The sequence below is a fragment of the Rhinoraja longicauda genome, chromosome 8 (genome assembly GCF_053455715.1).
Source record: "Rhinoraja longicauda isolate Sanriku21f chromosome 8, sRhiLon1.1, whole genome shotgun sequence".
NCBI lineage: Eukaryota > Metazoa > Chordata > Chondrichthyes > Rajiformes > Arhynchobatidae > Rhinoraja > Rhinoraja longicauda.
In genome coordinates this window covers 45,368,271-45,388,888 of record NC_135960.1, presented here as the reverse complement: position 1 = coordinate 45,388,888, position 20,618 = coordinate 45,368,271, and the positions used below count along the sequence as shown (strand labels likewise).

General features: G+C 45.1%; 1 protein-coding gene across 2 annotated transcripts in view; it reads left to right on the top strand.

Moving 5' to 3' along the window:
* The window catches only part of LOC144595911 (sodium-driven chloride bicarbonate exchanger-like), a 122,691-nt gene that overhangs the window by 25,109 nt on the left and 76,964 nt on the right, over window positions 1–20,618 (top strand). For both annotated transcript variants that reach the window (XM_078403809.1, XM_078403810.1), the window contains exon 2: window positions 1,453–1,534. In XM_078403809.1, the coding sequence (XP_078259935.1) occupies window positions 1,453–1,534 (82 nt within the window). The remainder of the gene's footprint in view (window positions 1–1,452; window positions 1,535–20,618) is intronic.

The following is a 20,618-nucleotide window of genomic DNA, read 5'->3' as shown; positions in this document are numbered from 1 at the left end:
TTGGACTATCTTTGATTGGACTTTACTGCATTTATCTTGCACTAAATCTTATTCCCTTTATTCTCTATCTGTGCACTGTGGATGACTCGATTGTAATCATGTATAGTCTTTCCACTGACTGGATAGCATACAACAAAAGCATTTCACTGTACCTCAGTGCACGTGACAATAAACTATCCATGCACTTATCCAATAGCTTCTTGTACACCACTATCAGACCTACCTCCTGGCAGTGCGTTCCAGGCCCCCACCACTCTCTGTGTATTAAAACATGCCCTGCGCATTTTCTTTTCAACATTGTCCCTCGCACTTTAAAGCTATGCCCTCAGGTTCCACCCTGTAGGAAAGAAGTACGACTGAGTGAGTGGTTTCTGCACTTTCCTTTTTTATTTTGGATTCCCAGTATCAGATGATTTGTTTTTAACGTTTTCACTATCTAGAGAAAAGCTATTTTTTCTTATGAGTGGCCAACCCCTAAAGGTAATAGACTTTTTGGCACTAGTGAAATGTGTCGAGGGAAGAACAATATTACTTTTCCCTCAACAATGTATCAAGATCAGAGGATGTTGGACTTTGTCTCTGGAACTGATGCACCACAATGCTAAGAACAACTGGGATAGGACATAGGTTTAAGGTGAGAGGGGAGAGATTTAATAGGAACCTGAGGGGCAACTTTTTTATACAGAGCTGCCAGAGGAGGTAGCTGAGGCAGGTACTATAACAGCATTTAAAAGATATTTGGTACATGGATAGGAAAGGATTAGTGTCTATCAATCTCTATTTTGGAAGATTAAAGAAGGATCCTTGCATTCTGTTAATCTTTGGACTAATTACTACACCAGTGCCATCAAACACACATCATAAGGTGTAGTCCTTAGTCCAAAGATTAACTCTCCCACTAATGGAAACATCCTCTCCACATCCACTCTATCCAGGCCTTTCACTATTCTGTACGTCTCTGGCTGGAGTTTAGAAGAATGAGGGGGGGCTTCATTGAAACGTACAGAATAGTGAAAGGCCTGGATAGAGTGGATGTGGAGAGGATGTTTCCATTAGTGGGAGTCTAGGAAGAGAGGCCATAGCCTCAGGCGTTCTTTTAGGAAGAAGATGAGGAGGAATTTAGACTGAGGTGAATCTGTGAAATTCTTTGTCACAGAAGGTTGTGGAGGCCAAGTCAGTGGATATTTTAAAGGCAGTGATAGATAGATTCTTGATTAGTATGGGTGTCAGAGGTGATGGGGAGAAGGCAGGGGAGTGGGGTTAGGAGGGAGAGATAGATCAGCCATGATTGAATGGTGGAGTAGACTTGATGGGCCGAATGGCCTAATTCTTTCCTATCTTGTATGAGCTGTTAATTGTTTTAAATGTATTGTTATTTCAGAAGAAGGTCCTGATCGATTAAATTATAGTTCTCTTTGGATAATTAACAAAGTATTTGCTCTATTTTTGCAGAGGACTGATGAAGAAGCAGTGGTGGACAGAGGAGGGTCGTGCGGTATTCAGAAAACACATATTGAAAAAGAAGACCTGGAAGGTAATGCAAAGTCACCGGATATAAGAGGGGTGATTTTAATGCCCCCTCCAATTTCCCATCACATTCTGTTCATTCTAACACCTAAGAATTCAGTTTCATGGTTATATTAAAAAAATACTCATTCAATATTTCTAGTTAATTGTATCTGCAACTCACAACTTATTAATGGTTCTGCATTGAATTCTGAATGACTGTAACAATGAGTTTAGTTTAGAGATGCAGCATGCAAACAAGCCCTTTGGCTAAAATATCTACTACCAAAGTGACAAAATTAAGATGCTGTTATAAAAATTTTGGCTCTTTTTTAAAATACAACACCATACTCAAAGTTTAAAAGCTACATCAAAAATTCAGACACAAAGTGCTGGAATAACTCAGCGGGTCTCTGGAGAACATGAATTAGTGCCATTTTGGGTCGGGACCCTTCTTCAGACTGTCGGGGGAGGGGGGTGGAGGGAGCTGGAAGAGAGCTGGAAGAGAGCTGGAAGAGAGCTGGAAGAGAGCTGGAAGAGAGCTGGAAGAGAGCTGGAAGAGAGCTGGAAGAGAGCTGGAAGAGAGCTGGAAGAGAGCTGGAAGAGAGCTGGGAGAGAGCTGGGAGAGAGCTGGGAGAGAGCTGGGAGAGAGCTGGGAGAGAGCTGGAAGAGAGCTGGAAGAGAGCTGGAAGAGAGCTGGAAGAGAGCTGGAAGAGAGCTGGAAGAGAGCTGGAAGAGAGCTGGAAGAGAGCTGGAAGAGAGCTGGAAGAGAGCTGGAAGAGAGCTGGAAGAGAGCTGGAAGAGAGCTGGAAGAGAGCTGGAAGAGAGCTGGAAGAGAGCTGGAAGAGAGCTGGAAGAGAGCTGGAAGAGAGCTGGAAGAGAGCTGGAAGAGAGCTGGAAGAGAGCTGGAAGAGAGCTGGAAGAGAGCTGGAAGAGAGCTGGAAGAGAGCTGGAAGAGAGCTGGAAGAGAGCTGGAAGAGAGCTGGAAGAGAGCTGGAAGAGAGCTGGATGAGAGCTGGATGAGAGCTGGATGAGAGCTGGATGAGAGCTGGAAGAGAGCTGGAAGAGAGCTGGAAGAGAGCTGGAAGAGAGCTGGAAGAGAGCTGGAAGAGAGCTGGAAGAGAGCTGGAAGAGAGCTGGAAGAGAGCTGGAAGAGAGCTGGAAGAGAGCTGGAAGAGAGCTGGAAGAGAGCTGGAAGAGAGCTGGAAGAGAGCTGGAAATGGCACAAAGTTTGGCAAGTGACAGGTGGATTTTGTTAGTTTAAACCGAAGCTAGACACAAAAAGCTGTAGTAATTCAGCCTGTCCCACTGACTTACTCCAGCTTTTTGTGTCCATCTTTGGTTTAAACTAGCATCTGCAGTTCTTTCCTACACATTTCGCCTGCTCCACTGCAAAAATCTCCTCAAGGTATGTGTACTAGAAGAAATTCTCCTCCTCTCTCTGACGAGAGTTCTGCAACACCCTCTCTCCCTGTTGCCCCTCTGTGATTCCTCCTGCTCCGACTACTTTATTGCATATCTTTCATTCATTGTTCTTTATCTCTCTACATCATCGTCTATATCTCTTGTTTCTCTTATCCCTAACCCGTGTGAAGAAGGGTCTCGACCCAAAATGTCACCCATTCCTTCCCTCCAGAGATGGCTCCTGTCCTGCTGAGTTACTCCAGCTTTTTTGTGTCTGTCTTCAGTGAATTTTGTGAGGTATTGTTAACTGGAAATGTATTTTAAACCTTTGCACAATCTTGATTGGCTTTGGGTTAAAGTGATTTTTCAACTATTTTTTAATATAATGGAATTCCATAGGTTCAACAAGCTTCTGATTAACAAATCCCAAGTGCTGGAGGAACTCAGCAGGTCGGGCAGCATCTGTGGGGGGAATGGGCAGAGGATATTTCGTGTCGGGTCCTGAAGAAGGGTCCTGACCCAAAACGTTATCTGTCCATTTTTTCCCACAGATGCTGCCTGCCCTGCTGAGTTCCTCCAGCAATTTGTGTTTTGCTCAAGTTCCCAACATCTGCAGTTCCTTGTGTCTCTGGGTTTCTCATTAAACCGTACAGAGCTGCTGCCACTTTAATTAGGACTGATTTAAACTTTACACTTTATAGTGAGGAAACAGACTCTTCGGCCCACCGAGTCTATGCCGACCAGCGGTCACCCCATACACCAGCACTATCCTACACACTAGGGACAATTTACAATTCACACAAGCCAATGAACCTACAAGCCTGCTGGAGTGTGGGAGGAATCCGGAGCACCCTGGACAAAACCCACACGATTGCAGGGAGAACATACAAGCTCCCTACTGACAGCACCCGTAGTCAGGATCGACCCCTGGTCTCTGGCAGCATCTTTACCACTATGCCAGTAGGCTGATCTCTATTTATTTTCCTCATTGAGGTTTTCATAAAGGAATAGTGTATTTCAATATCTCTCCCAGATCTGTGCTGGGGAATCGAATGCTTCAATTGAATCTCTTTCACTTCCTTTCCCTTATTATAAATAAAAATAAAGTTGACTGCTGTTTGACTCTTCTTCTCTCTCCCCATAGGTCTTTAAGGCAGGGAAAATATTGATTTTGTCCAATCTAACTTGGGGAACAATTTTCCCTGCAGCTAAAATGTTGTTTCCTGACAAATAAAAATGATATAAATTGATTTATCATTTTTGGAAATGTATTTATTTTCGTTCAGGTTCCATTCTACTGAGCTCACAGCTGCAAGCGTGGTCTGATTAAAGGTTTTACTAAAACTACCTCACAAGGGTAGTTAATCTATGGGATTCATTGCCGCAGACAGCTGTGGAGGCCAAGTCAGTGGATATTTTTAAGGCAGAGATGGACAAATTCTTAATTAGAACGGGTGTCGAGGGTTATGGGGAGAAGGCATGAAAATGGGATTAAGAGGCAGCGATCAGCCATGATTGAATGGCAGAGTAGACTTGATGGGCTGAATGGCCTAATTCTACTCCTATAACTTGTGAGCCTATCTCCACCTATCGCTTAGGTGACATTTTTAGTTGGGATCCTTTATACTCGAAATGTCACCTATCCATGTTCTCCAGCGATGTTGCCTGACTCGCTGAGTTAGTCTGCAATTTGTGTCTTTTCTTGTAAACCAGCATCTGCAGTTCCTTGTAGATCCATCTATTATTGCCAGGCTTTGTCCCATCCTTGGTTCTCTTTTCTGGCATTATCTCTCCAACTACAATCTGCCTGAAGAAAGATCCCGACCCAAAACTTCACCTCCATGTTCTCCAGAGATGCTGCCTGTTCCTCCAGCACTTTCTGTTCTACATAAGATTCCCGTATCTGCTGTTCCTTGTGCCTCTTCTTAACTAAAATGGTGTCAGGCAAGGAATAAAACAATGCAAGTTAAGCCCCTGTTTCCAGTTGGTTTGGAGTACAACTATCAACTATACACAATATAAATATATATATACATATTGCCAACGCTGCTTTTTGTAGTAAAAATGATGCCGGTATTGTTCCTTGCCGTTGATGTCTATGGCAAATTGCCATCTAATAAGTTGCCTAAGCTGCTTAAGGATGAGTTTCAACCCAGTCACTCCTTCCTCTCCCCTCCCTCATTAGGCAAGAGGTACAGAAATGTGAAAACGCACACCTCCAGATTCGGGGACAGTTTCTTCCCAGTTATCTGGCAACTGAACCATCCTATCACCAACTAGAGAGTGGTCCTGACCTCCCATCTACCTCATTGGAGACCTTCGGACTATCTTTAATTGAACTTTACTGGACTTTATCTTGCGTTAAACGTTATTCCCTTTATCCTTTATCTGTACACTGTTCGGCTTGATTATAATCACGTATAGTCCTTTCACTGACTGGTTAGCTTTTCACTGTGCCGCTGTACACGTGATAATAATAAACTAACTGAGCTAAAGTCCATGATCGCAGATCTCAGAGCAAATCCACGTGGTCACGGGGAGAGCGTACAAACTCCGTACAGACAGCACCCGTAGTCGGTATTGAACCCAGGTCTCCGGTGCTGCAAGCGCTGTAAGGCAGCAACGCTACCGCTGCGCCACCGTGCTTCCCAGCGTTTCTGAAACATTGTGATAGTATCTGCCTCAATCACCTCCTCTGGCAGCTCGCTCTATGCACCCTCCACACTTTGTAACAAAAAAAAAGTTACCTCAAGTTCCTATTAAATCTCCCCCCTCTCACCTTAAAACCATATCCTCTGGTTCTCGATTTCCCCTACTCTGAGCAAGAGATGCTGTGCGTTTACCCAATACATTCCTCTCATGATTTTATACACCTCTATAAGATCACCCCTCATCCTCTGCACTACAAGGAATAAAATGCTTTCTTGCTCAACCTCTCCCCATAGGTCAGGCCCCCTAATTCTGGCAACATCTTTGTAAATATTCTCTGCACCCTGTCCAGCTTGACACCATCTTCCCTATAACATGGTTTCCCAAAATTGTACACAATACTCAATGTGACCTCACCAATGTCTTGTATAACTTCAGTATGACCTCCCAACTTCTGGACTCAATACTCTGACTGATGAAGGCCAATGTGCCAAAAGCCTTTTTTGACCACTTTATCTGCACTTCCATGGTACTTTTGATTCCTTGTTTTGTGTTTAAGAGAATGCAGATCATTGCCAGAGGATTGTCAGCGGAGATGGTGATATGAAATCTGTGCCCGCTGGTGATTCAGATGTCTGTTTATTTGTAATTACTAGTCAGTCATGCAACGCTGCGATGTAATGATCACTGTTGTCTCACTAAACATGCTGAGGAGTTCCTTCCTGAAAGTTTGTGGTGAACTAACTCCCACGGGGTTATTTAGAGGTAGTTCTAAAATTTAGCAATCACACATGGTCGTCATAGACCCTGGAACATAGCACAGCACAGGAACAAACCGGTGGCCCAAACCTGATACCAAGTTAAACTGATCTCATCGTTCCTGCACGTGATCCATATTCCTCTTCTGTGCATTTCCTTGTGTCTATCGAAAAGCCTCTTGCACAGCACTATCGTATCTGCCTCTATCACCACCCCTGGCAATGCTTTCCAGGCCCCTGCCTCTCTGTGTATTTAAAAAGAATAACTTGCCTGCATATCTCCATTAAACTTTCCCCCTCTCACCTTGCAGCTATGCCCTTCAGTGTTGGATTCCATTTTATTCTTCTAAATTCCAATAGGTCTCCCTCTCTTTGATCATTGGAAGATCCTCTTATCCCAGGAATCAATCTACTAAATTCATGCTGCACTGATTCTGAGATAATTTGTACGGCAAAGCCGCCAATGTAATCAGACTTGTCCCACTCTGGTCATTCCTCCTTCTCCCTGCTCCTGTCCAGCAGAAGGTGCAGCAGTTTGAAAGTGTGCTCCATCAGACTCAGGAACAGCTTCTTCCCTTCTGTTATCAGGCTTCTCAATGGTCACGATGATAGACACAAAAAGCTGGAGTAACTCAGCGGGACAGGCAGCATCTCTGGAGATAAGGAATGGGTGACGAGACCCTTCTTCCGACCTTATGTTTTGTGATTCCTTCTGAATGGTCCTCATAAGCTAGGGTATTGTCCAATTCACTTCTACCCCATTGTGGCCATTGGACTTTGTCTATGAAACTGATGCGCTACAATGCTGAGAACGATCTGGGTAGGGCATGGGTTTAAATGAGAGGGGAGGGGAGGTTGCCGGGGGTGGTGATGGAGGCAGATACGATAGTGGTGTGCAAGAGGCTTTTCGATAGAAACAACATTTCAAATACATTAGAGCAAGTGCATGGATAGGTAAAGGTTAGAGGGGAAATGGGCCAAATGCAAGGAGGTGGGACTAGTGCAAATGGGACATCTTGTTTGGTGTGGGTAAGTTGGACCGAATGGCCTTTTTCCATGCTGTGTGACTCTATGACTATGTTCTGCACTCTGTATCTTCCCCTTTGCTCTACACTATTGTACTTGTGTTTGACTTGATTGATTTTTTTGTGCATTCAAGAGAGAGCTGGATATAGCTCTTAAGGATAGTGGAGTCAGGGGGGTATGGGGAGAAGGCAGGAACGGGGTACTGATTGAGAATGATCAGCCATGATCACATTGAATGGCGGTGCTGGCTCGAAGGGCCGAATGGCCTCCACCTTCACCTATTGTCTATTGTCTATTGTAGTATTATCTTATCTGATTGGATAGCAGGCAAAATAAAGCTTTTCACCGTACTTCGGTATGCATGACAATAATAAACTAAAATTTAGGAATAGGGGGATTAATATGAATTGGAAAATCAAAATCTGGTTGTATTTTTAATAATTCAGATGCTACTGAGGCAATGAGCTTTAAGTGTATGTGATCTGTACAAAATAATTTCTGATACAACGGTTCATACTGGTTATTGTTGCTTTGACTGCATGTTCATAAGTTATAGGAGCCCATAACGTCTACTCTGGCAATCCATCTTTACAGATCTATCTCTCCCTCCTAATCCCAATCTCCTGCCCTCTCCCAATTACCCCTGACACCCGTACTAATCAAGAACCTGTCAATCTCCACCTTAAAAATATTGATTGAGGTATACAGTATAAACATATCTGAAGATACGTCCTTTTTTTAATGCGACTACTATAGCTTAAGGAAAAACGGTTGACAAGTTTAACTATTTTCTCTTAAAAGAATCATTTGTGAGGTTGGGCCTGGACAGAGTGGATGTGGAGAGGATGTTCCCACTAATGGGAGTGTTTAGGACCTGAGGCCATCACCTCAGAATACAAGGATGTATCTTTAGAAAGGACATGATGAGGAATTTCTTTAGCCACAGGGTGGTGAATCTGTAGAATTCATCGCCACTGACGGCTGTGGAGGCCAATGGATATTTTTAAGGCAGGGATTGACAAGATTCTTGATTTGTAAAGGTGTCAAAGGCAGAAGAGTGGGGTTGAGGGGGAAGATAGATCACCCTTGATTGAATGGCGGAGTAGACTTAATGGGCCGAATGGCTTAATTCTGCTCCTATAACTTATGAGCAAGTTCATCGTGATTAGTTCTAGCTCATCTTCTCCTCTGACTCGCTCTAAATGTCAAAATGAAACTCTGAATAAAGGAGTCTTGTATGCCCAAATTGGTTTACAGTATAATTTGTGGGCAATAGGGATATGTTTTTTCTATTTACTGCACTGAATTACAGAGGTGAAAATAGATTGTGACGTTTACCAGGAAGAGATGAGTTTGAGTTTAGTTTGAGATCTATATAATTAAGTAAAAGGCAGCAATATATCCTCAGGATTGGAAATCGTTGTTCCCAAAATAATTATTGTTTATTTGTGTTATTATAAGAGTTGTTTTCCCGACTCTCTTGGGATTCTTCACACATTCGGCGAATAAATTTACTTGTAAATTCAAAGTGTTTATTTTGGAGACACACGAGACTGCAAATACTGGATTCTTGAGGGTGGCATGGTGGTGTAGCGGTAGTGTTGTTGCCTCATGGTACCAGACACCCAGGTTCAATCCTGACGACGGGTGCTGTTTGCATAGAGTTTGCACGAACTCTCTGTAACCTGCATGGATTTTCGCCACTCTGGCTTCCTCCCACATCCCAAAGATGTACAGGTTTGGAGGCTAATTGGCTTGGTTAAGTTGTCCCTAATGTGTGTAGGATAGTGTTAGTGTGATCGCTGGTTGGCGCAGACTCGGTGGGCCGAAGGGCCTGCTTCAGCGCTGTATCTCTAAACTAAACAAAGCACAATAGTGCTGGAGGAACAAGGTGGGTGAAGATTCTCTGGAGGGAATGGACGTGATGTTTCGGGTCGGGACCCTGCTCCAGACTCCGAAGGGTCTGATGAAAGGTCGTGACCTGAAATGTCATCTATCCATTCCCTCCACAGATGGTGCCTGATCAGCTGAGTTCCTCCAGCACTTTTTTTTCTGCAAAAGAAAAAATTAGGCAACCATTATCCATATCAAAAGTAATTGTGGGTCCCCAGCATATGCCGATAAAGGGCCTAATGCATTGTGTAGGAAGAAACTGTAGATGCTAGTTTACACCAAAGGTAGACACAAAATGCTGGAGTAACTCAGTGGGACAGGCAGAATCTCTGGATAGAAGGAATGGGTGATGTTTTGGGTCGAGACCCTTCTTCAGACTGAGTGTCGGGAGAGGGTTTTACAGCGATAAGGAAGCATAAGAGATCAAAAGAGATGCAGTTCAAGGAAAATGTAGAATAGACCATTGTAAGGAAATAGAAGGTGACGACAAAGCAAACAGAGATACGATGTAATCGGGGACAGTCAGACTGGTCGGAGAACTAGGAAGGGGGAGGGATGGAGAGAGAGGGAAAGCAAGGGTTACTTGAAGTCAATTTTCATACCGCTGGTGTGTAAGCTGCCAAAGCAAAATATGAGGTACATTGTGTTAAGTTCAAGATTGGTTGCTTTCGGAAGCTTGAACCAAGTTTAGTTCAGTTTGTAGATACAACATAGACTCAGTGGGCCGAAGAGCCTGTTTCCATGCCGACCAATGATCACCCACACACTAGTTCTATGTTATCTCAGTTATGCATCCTAAACACTAGGCGCAAATTACCAACGCATTTAATCTATAAACCTGCACATTTTTGGAGTCAAGTCAAGTCAAGTCAATTTTATTTGTATAGCACATTTAAAAACAACCCACGTTGACCAAAGTGCTGTACATCTGATTAGGTTCCAATGGAAAAAAAATGAAACATGCAGTAGCACGCAAACAGTTCACAGCGCCTCCTCAATGAGCCTCAAACGCTAGGGAGTAGAAATAGGTTTTGAGCCTGGACTTAAAGGAGTCGATGGAGGGGGCAGTTCTGATGGGGAGAGGGATGCTCTTCCACAGTCTAGGAGCTGCAACCGCAAAAGCGCGGTCACCCCTGAGCTTAAGCCTAGACCGCGGGATAGTGAGTAGCCCCAAGTCGGCCGACCTGAGGGACCTGGAGTTAGAGAGGGGGGTTAGAAGATTTTGATGTGGGGGGGGGAGTATCCATTTAGGGCTTTATACGTGAATAGGAGGAGCTTGAAGTTGATTCTGTACCGTACAGGGAGCCAGTGGAGAGAGGCCAGAATCGGGGTGATGTGGTCCCTTTTACGGGTACCCGTCAGGAGTCTCGCTGCGGCGTTTTGGGCCAGTTGCAGGCGGGACAGGGAAGATTGGCTGATCCCAGTGTATAGGGAGTTGCAGTAGTCTAGACGGGAGGAAATGAAAGCGTGAATGATTTTTTCTGTGTCGTTGAATTGGAGGAAAGGTTTGATTTTAGTTATGGTTCGAAGTTGGAAGAAGCTGGCTTTTACCACAGCGTTGACTTGCTTATCAAATTTTAATGCAGAGTCAAATATCATGCCGAGGTTTTTGACATGCGGTTTGACTAGGCAGGATAGACTTCCAAGACTGCCTTTTATCAATTTGATGGAGTCGGGGGGGCCGAATAGGATGACCTCAGAGGGCCCACATTGTCACAGGGAGAACTTGCAAGCTCCACTTAGACAGCAGCCGAGGGCAGGATCGAACCTGGGTCTCAAAGCAGTGGCTCTAACAGCTGTGCCACTGTATCAAGGATCTAAAGATCAGGGATTCTTCGTGATCTCCACTGTCGTTTATTTAATCACATTTAATGTGAAACCAAAGAGTTTGTTTTAATTTAGAGACACAGCATATAAACAGGCCCTTTGATCCACTGCATCTATGCTGACCATCGATCACCCTGTGCACTAGTTCTACGTTATCCCAGTTGGGATGCCCTTGGGAAGTGGGAGGAAACCAGAGCACCCGGAGGTAACCCATGCGGTCACAGGAAGAACGTGTCAATTTAATACAGACAGCACCCAAGGCCAGGATCAAACCCAGATCTCTGCGCCACTGAAGCAAGGATCTAAAAATCAGGTATTATTAGTGACCTCCAAGATAGCTTCTGTAATCACATTTAATGTGAAACCAAAGAGAGAGCCATTGTTTCTTCTGAACCAATATTTGAGACCTTTCCTGGGTCAATGCTTCTCCTCCTGACTCTGAACTCCACTATTATCACCGCTCTCAAATTGTAATCCTGGACTCCAACAATTATAAGGCAAGTCATCTCAATCTCTCTTTGTTGCGGAATGGCGACGAGGGTAGGGCATAATTAAATGGTATTGCTTTAACGAGATGGTTTAATAAATACTGGATCTGGCCCCGGTCACAAAGGAACAAGAGAGACATTGAATCACTCAAAGCACCGTGGCACAGAAGATAAATGCCAAATCCTCGTAGCAATGTTTTGAGCAAAGCCTTGAGAGCAGGTGGCTGCTAGGTGACCAAGGGGAAATGGAAAGGATCGTGAAAGATTTCAGACAGAACTCTGACCAGAATGGTTTTAATTGATATCCGAGACACAAGTTCAAACTAGAAAGGGGCAATTGTCGGAAAAAAGGTTAGGAAATTCTTCTCCACACAATTCTGGATGGAGAGGAACACAATTGATGTATAAAATTATGAGGGGAATAGAGTTGAATGCATCATCTCTTTCCCAGGGAACACAGTAATATCAAGTCACCCCTGCATTCCCTCTTTTGCCCCCTCCTCCAACTATTCCACTGTTCGCATCCTTGTATCCCTTCATTATCACCTCTTCCCCAGCCAACAATGGGCCATTGTGGGTTCCTTGGTTATCTGTTGCTGGCCCTTCTTTGTTCTGGGCTTTTCCTTCCATCAGTTCCCTCCCTCTACTTTCAGTCTGAAGAAGGGTCCATGCAAGTTCTCGCTGTGACCATGTGGGTTTCCTCCGGGTGCTCTGGTTTTCTCCCACATCCCAAATATGTGCGGGTTTGTAGGTTAATTGGCCCTCTGTAAATTACGTCTCGTGTAGGGAGTGGATAGGAAGGTGGAATAACATAGAACTAGTTTGAACGGATTATTGATCGTCGGTGTGGACTCACTGGGCTGAAAGCCTTGTTCCCATCTAGGATCTCTAAAGTAAACTAATGTGGACTCGTTGGTGCACTTTTTTCTGTTTGGGAACAGCTCCATTCAAGAGTTTGCAGAAAAATGCGGACGCAGCACAAACAAGCCTCCTTTCCATTGACTATTCTACACCACACTGCCTCGGCAAGGCCGCCGGCATAATCAAGGACCAGTCTCAACTTGGTCATTTTCTCCTATCCCATCAGGCAAGAGGTACATAAGTGTGAAAACGCACCCCTCCAGATTCGGGGACAGTTTCTTCCCAGCTGTTATCAGGTAACTGAACCATCCTTTCACCAACTATAGAGCATCCTGGGCTACCATCTTTGTCATTGGAGACCCTCAAGCTATCTTTAATTGGACTTTAATCAGACTTTATCTTGCATTAAACGTTCTCTACCTTTTATCCTGTGTCTATACATCATGGATGGTTCAATTGTAAGGATGTATAGTCTTTCCGCTGACAGGTTAGCACACAAAAATAAGCTTCTTGCTGTACCTCGGTACACGTGACAATAAACTAGAGTTGGATGATGGGGTGAATGAGAGAATTGGGCAGAAGAGGTCAAAGTGATAAAAGATGCAAGTGTATGGAGGGTTATGGAGCTCTGTCCTTGATGTGAGCAATTCTCTCCAAGCTCTGAGATGTTTGTGTTTTTTTGCCACTTAATCAGTTCAGCTTATTGCAGGTTGAACAGTGCAAATTGCTTTGCCTGTGGATGTCAAGTTGACCTTAGCTATTGGACCTTGGCTCCTTCGAGCTTGCAACTGGAGATATTTGTAAGAAGTTTTATTTTAATTTGTTGTTATCTAAGGAAAGTAATTGAAGCTCTTTATTTAAACCTTTTTTCCTCTTTACCAGAGAGCAGCAGATAGAGAGGATAAAAGATGGACACCAAGTTCAAGAGTAATTCCATTACTTTGCACTATTACTGTTGCACACTGAACTTTTTGTTGTTTATTACGGGTTTTACAGAGCATTATGTTTGCATATCTGTTGTGCTGCTACAAGTAAGAATTTCATTGTTCCGTTTTGGGACATATGACAATTAAACACTTGACTCTTGAAAGTGCTTACCCACCCTTAAGAACACAACAGTAAACAAATTGGTATCGCAAAACAGGCAAATCCTACCTGAATAATGAATAATTTTACACTGCGAGTCAATTTTAACTATAAAAATGGAGCAACAAGGAACTGCAGATGGTGGTTTACCAAAAAAGACACAAAGTGCTGGTATAACAGTCAGGCAGCATCTCTGGAGAACATGGATGGGTGACATTTCGGATTGGGACCTTTCTTCAGACTGATTGTGGTTGGGGAGGGGTGGGGGTGGGTTGATGGTAGAGGGATCGGGAGAGAGGTGGGGCGGGCCAAAGCCTGGCGAGTGATGGGGGGGGGGGGGTTTATAGGCAGATGTTTGTCACTGAGGAAATTCACTTGACTGTGGTTACACCATCTTATGTTCTTCAGTTTCATGATCGTGTTCAACTCTGAAATTCTTTGTGGGAGTTTATATGGCAGTCCATGAATATAATTTGCATAAACAATCAGTCATCACCTCAACGATTAATCAGATTTGTCAGTCGTGATCTACTTTAACAAATCTGGACCAGCTGCCTCTGATCAGCTGAAAATATTCACCATATTTAGTCACTCTTTCACTAATTATGGATCAGTAAATTTCAGACAGCAAATGCAAGGATTGTAGTTTATGAGATGCTTTTGCTGATTTCTGAATAGTAAGGACTGCACGGTGGCACAGTGGTGGTTTTTGCTGCCTTGCAGCTCCAGAGACCCAGGTTCCAACCTGACTACAGGTGCTGTCTGTATGAAGGATGTACATTCTCCCTGTCTCCGGTGCTCTGGTTTCCTCCCACACTCCAAAGACATACAGGTTTGTAGGTTAATTGGCTTTGGTAAGCATTGTAAAATCGTCCCTGGTGTGTAGGATAGTGCTAGAGTACAGGATGATCAGGCGTTGTATCTCTAAAGTCTAATGTAAAGTGCTTTGTGCGACTTCCAAGCCTCAGAGAATGGGTTCTCGAATCAAGAGAACTTCATTTGAGCACTTCTGACATGCTCTCACCAAATCCTTTCCTTGGGATTTGTCAATCTTATGTGCCATTATTTCCGTCTTCTACCATTTTGTTTTATTTTAGTTTAGTTCAGAGGCACAGCATAGAAACAGGGCCTTCTCCCCACTAAGTCTACACCTACCATTGATCACCCGCTCACACTAGTTCTACGTTTTACCACTTTCTCATTCACTCCCTCAATGTCACATTAGAGGCAATTTTAGAGGCCAATTAATCTACAAACCCCTGCACGTCTTTGGGACATGTGATGAATCCGGATTTTGTGTATAAAATCATGAGGGGAATAATAAGGTGAGTGCACAGAGTCTTTTACACGGAGTTGGATGTGGGAGGAAACCACACCCAGAGGAAACCTACGTGGTCACAGGGAGAACGTTGAAACTCGAAGCAGACAGCACCCGAGGTCATGATCGAACCCAGGTCTCTGGCGCTGCAAGGCAGCAGCTCTACCTGCTACACCTCTGTGCCACCACAAGGATCAGGATGAGCTCCTTTGTGTCTTCCAGCACCTGCATGATCCTCAGTCTTCCTCTCTTAATGGCACGGGCTGTCTTCAAGTTTATGTGTGACCTTAATAATTCTGTATTTCAGCTCCCTAATGTGGGGTTGGGCACTTCACAGTGCAGTTCGTGCTGCCTGCCTGCCTGCCTGAATCAATCATGTATATAAGCAGGCAGCCCAGAGTTGGCAGTCTACATTAGGAACCACGTGCGTGACCTAATTGTACATTGTGATCTGACTGATCCCTGTCTGTTTCTCTCAGAGGATGTCTAAATCTCAGCCCCCTTGTGTGTAAGACTAGTAAGAATCGGTAATATTGTTCCTGGTGTGTAGGACAGTGCCCGTGTATGGTTGTGTTTGCTCTGGGTGCTCTGGGTGCTCCCACATTCCAAAGGCTTGCAGTTTAATTGGTTTCTGTAAATTCTCCCTAGTGTGTAGGATAGAACTAGTGTATTGATGATCATTGGTCAGCGCGGCCTTGGTGAGCCGAAAGGCCTGTTTCCGCACTGTATTTCTAAAATAAACTAAACTCTCTACTTTCATTACTTCGTTTTGTCAACATTCATTGTTCTGTTACGGAGTTTGTGTTCATGGCTTAATTTTAAAATTCTTTACCAGTTTGCAGTCTGACGCTTACCTCTAGATAATAGACAATAGACGATAGGTGCAGGAGGAGGCCATTCGGCCCTTCGAGCCAGCACCGCCATTCAATGTGATCATGGCTGATCATTCTCAATCAGTACCCCGTTCCTGCCTTCTCCCCATACCCCCTGACTCCGCTATCCTTAGGAGCTCTATCTAGCTCTCTCTTGAATGCATTCAGAGAATTGGCCTCCACTGCCTTCTGAGGCAGAGAATTCCACAGATTCACAACTCTCTGACTGAAAACGTTTTTCCTCATCTCCGTTCTTAATGGCCTACCCCTTATTCTTAAACTGTGGCCCCTTGTTCTGGACTCCCCCAACATTGGGAACATGTTTCCTGCCTCTAACGTGTCCAACCCCTTAATAATCTTATACGTGTCGATAAGATCTCCTCTCATCTCATCCTTCTCAATCTCCTCTCATCTCATCCATCTCCTCTCATCCTTCTAAATTGTAGTAAACTCTCAGAAAGACAAATGAGTACGAACGGTTCAAATATTTACAGCAGGAATAAAGACTGAAAGAAATGTATTTCAGTAAATCATTTAGAATTGGAGGGGGGGGTTGGGGTTGTGGGAAAAGACACAAAGTGCTGGAGTAACTCAGCAGGTCAGGCACCATCTCTGGAGGACATGGATCGGGACCCTTCTTCAGGCTGGCTTGTGGGTTTACTCTCGTTTTGATATGATACGATAAGATAGAACATGGCAATGAAGAAGGTGGCACTGGCTACCATCGATTGGTAGAACATCTGCAGCATCTTACTGCAGACGTTGAAGGAGCGAAGCCTTCCCAAAAAGTACAGCCGGCTCTGTCCCTTCTTGTACAGGGCATCTGCGTTCCTGGACCAGTGCAGTTTACTGTCCAGATACACTGCAAGGTATTTGTACTCCCTGGTAAACTGCACATCCACACCATTGATGGGGACAGGGGTGTTCCTCTCCTCCTAAAGTCCATAGTCTTGTCAGTGTTGAGCTGCAGGTGATTCAGCCCACACCACTCAACAAAGTCATTGACTATACACCTCTGTATTCAGCTTCCCTCCCCTCACTGATGCAGTCCACAATTGCAGATTCATCTGAAACCTTCTGTAGGTGGCAGGAGACAGAATTATATCTGAAGTCCGAGGTGTAGATGGTGAACAGGAATGGAGGGAGGACCGTTCCCTGTGGGGCCCATGTGTCTCTCACTAACATGTGCGAGACACAGTTCTGTAGCCTGACATATTTTGGTCGTCCAGTCAGGTAGTTGATGATCCAGGACACCAATGGAGCATCCACCCGCATCTTCGTCAGTTTGTTCACCAGCAGTGCAGGCCGGATGGTGTTAAAAGTACTCGAGAAGTAAAAAAACACGACTCTCACAATGCTTCCCGGCTTATCCCGGCGAGCATAAGAACGATGGAGCAGGTGGATGATGGCGTCTTCAACCCCAATCTTTGTTTGGTAAGCGAACTGCAGGGGCCCCAGGTAGGGTTTAACCAGGGGTCGCAGGTGAGTGAGCACCAGCCTCTCCAGGGACTTCATGATGTGTGAAGTTAGCGCCACTGGTCTGTGGTCATTGGAGGAGCTGGGGCGTGTCATATTTGGTACAGGAACCAGGCAGGATGTCTTCCACATCACAGGAACCCTCTCCAGACTCAGGCTCAGGTTGAAGATATGCTGGAGTACTCCAGACCACTGGCTGGCACACGCATCGAGTACCCTGGGGCTGACACCATCGGGACCCGTGGCTTGTCCTGGGCAGAGTCTGCTCAGCCTTGATGGTCAGGTGTGACAAAGACAGGGCAGAGGAAGTGGACCAGGGGGATTGAGGGGGCGAGTCTGTTGGGGAGCAGGGGGGAGGGTGGGCAGAGGCCCCATCATCAAATCTATTAAAAATACACGTTTAGCATGTTGACCCAGTCCTGATTGCTTTCCCTCCCCAGTCTTCTTGTAGCTTGTAATGCTCTTCATACTGCTTCACACATCCCTCCCTCGTGTTGTTCTGCTGAAGTTTCAGCTCCAGCTTCCTCCTGTAGTCGTCCTTGCCCTGTCTTAGTCTCGCCTTCAGGCATTTCTGCACCCGTTTCACCTCCTCCCTGTCACCATTCCTGAAGGTCCTCTTCTTTGGTTGAGAAGGGCCTTTATGTCACTGGTGACGCAGGGCTTGTTGTTGGGGAAACAGTGTACAGTCTCCTCGGGTACAACGTTATCCACACAGAACTTTATGTAGCTGGTACACAGTCCGTAAGTCCATCAATGTCCTCTCCATGGGGACTACAGAGTGCGTCCCAGTCTGTCCTCAAAACAGCCCTGTAGAGCATCATGGGGTTCCTGTGACCACGTCCTCACTGACCTTGTGATCACAGGCAGCCTCTGGATCATTGGATTTTACCTGGCTAGCAGGTGAACCAGGTTGTGGTCGGATCTTCCCAGTGGCGGAAAGGCAATGGAGCTGTCCGCCTCTTTAACATTGGCATACAACAGGTCCAATGCTTTCATATCCCTGGTGGGACAGTCAACATCTGAGTGAACGTGTGGAGGGTAGTGTCTAAAGTCATGTGGTTGAAATCCCCCAGAGAGCGATGAAAGCCTTGGGTGCTGTGTCTGGAGTCTGGCAGTGACTGTGGATGACGTCACTCGCGCGCAGCGAGTTGGCAGACGGAGGAATGTGAACAGCCACCACAAGGGCGTGTGAGAATTCCCTGGGCATGTAATATGGACGGAGACCCCCAGCCATCAGTACAATGTCCGGGCTACACCCACGCTCCTTAACTGTGATGTGACCAGGGTTACACCATCTGTTAACGAGAATAGCAAGTCCTTTACACATCCCACTCTCTCTGCAGTCCCTGACTGCCCGAACAATCTGAAAGTCATCCACACTCGCGTTGAACTCAGGGATTGCCTCGTGGAGCCGTGTCCCTGAGAAACACATCACACTGCTCTCACGGCACTCCCTCTGGGTCCTCACTAGGTGCAGCTAGCTCATTCATCTTGTTATCAACGATCTCACATTCCCCATTGTGATGGAAGGCAAGTATGGCTTGTACCTCCTTTTCTCCGCACGATGTTTTATTCCCGACCGGCATCCCCTGTATTTCCTCCTCTGTTCATTGGGGATTTCTGATGTAACCCTGGCAAAGCTAGCCGGTCGGGGTGGTCGGAGCTCCAGCAGTTGATCCCTGGTGAAGCTCACAAAGAGACCAGCTCCTCGTTGTTGCAGCCGCTGTGCAGAGACAGAGAGACTGTGAAAAAGAGAGGAAAGAGATAATAAGTTTCCCCCACTGCAACATGGTGCAATAATCGAACTAACCAAACCCCCCCCCCAAATAATTAGGAATTAAATCAGTAAAAATAAAGGAAAAGATGATTGACTGTTGGCTGGCTGCCATGTGCACAGTGCCCGAGCTCATTCCAAAGATGTGCGTGTTTGTAGGTTAATTGGCCTCTGTAAATTGCCCCTAATGTGCAGGGAGTGGATGAGAAAGTGGGATAACATAGAACTTGTGTGAACGGTGGTTGGTGTGGACTCGGTGGGCTGAATGGCTTGTTTCCATGCTGTATCTGTAAACTAAACTAAATTAGGATACTCTTCAGATCTTGGTAGGGTTTGTTCTGCTGGAAGTAGCTTGGCCATAAGACTGAAATATTTGATTATGATTTATATTCATTTTGATTCAATTCCAAAGTGCTGTATTAATTTTAATGACTCAATCAAATGGCCATCATTAGTTCAGTAAATTTCAATTACTTGAATTTCCCATGAGAGAGAATAATCTACCGTTTGCTCCTAAGGAAGCAATGAATCTAAATATTAGGAATAAGAAGGTAAATAAATATGTAAGGTTTTTTTTTGTTTTTTTTTGCATCGCTGTGAATATTGTTGGATTACAACATGGGGGTCAGGATTCTACTTAAAAATCCAGGATACACAAGGTACTGCAGGCGCAGGTTTACAAAAGAAGACACAAAGTGCTGGAGTAACTCAGCAGGTCAGGCAGCATCTCTGGAGAAGACAAAATGTGTAGTAATGAACGGCAGCTGCTGGTTTAACCGAAGATGGACACAAAATGCTGAAGAAGGGTTTCATCTCAAAACATCACCTATTCCTTTTCTCCAGCGATGCCGTCTGACCTGTTGGGTTACTCCAGCACTATGCCCATCTTCAGCAACTCTGGAGGACATGGGTAGGTGATGTTTTTGGTCAGGATCCTTAGTACTGATTGTGGTGGGGAGGGAGAAAGCTGAAAGAGAGAAGGGGTGGGAGACAAAGCCTGGCGAGTGATAGGTGGATCCAGGTAAGTGAGGTGAAGTTGATGAACTGATGGATGGACAAAGGCCAGAGATGAAAAGGCAAAAATGTCTGAGATAAGAAGGAATGGGCGGCACGGTAGCGCAGCGGTAGAGTTGCTGCTTTACAGCGAATGCAGCGCCGGAGACTCAGGTTCGATCCTGACTACGGGTGCTGCACTGTAAGGAGTTTGTACGTTCTCCCCGTGACCTGCGTGGGTTTTCTCCGAGATCTTCGGTTTCCTCCCACACTCCAAAGACGTACAGGTATGTAGGTTAATTGGCTGGGTAAATGTAAAAATTGTCCCTAGTGGGTGTAGGATAGTGTTAATGTACGTGTTAATGTACGGGGATTACTGGGCGGCACGGACTTGGAGGGCCGAAAAGGCCTGTTTCCGGCTGTATATATATGAAATGATATGATAAGACAGAAAATGCCTGAGATAAGGACAAAAAATGCTTGAGTGATTTGAATAGAAAGGCACAAAGTGCTGGAGTAACTTAGCGGGTCAGACGGCATCTGTGGAGAACATGGATAGATGATGTTTCGTGTCGGGACCCCTCTTCAGGCTGCAGAAACTCAATGCAGGATCTGTGATGTGGCAGTGCCGTGTTATTTTCTATTCGCATGACTAAGTTCTGCAGCAAGTCTAAGAAGCACATTTGA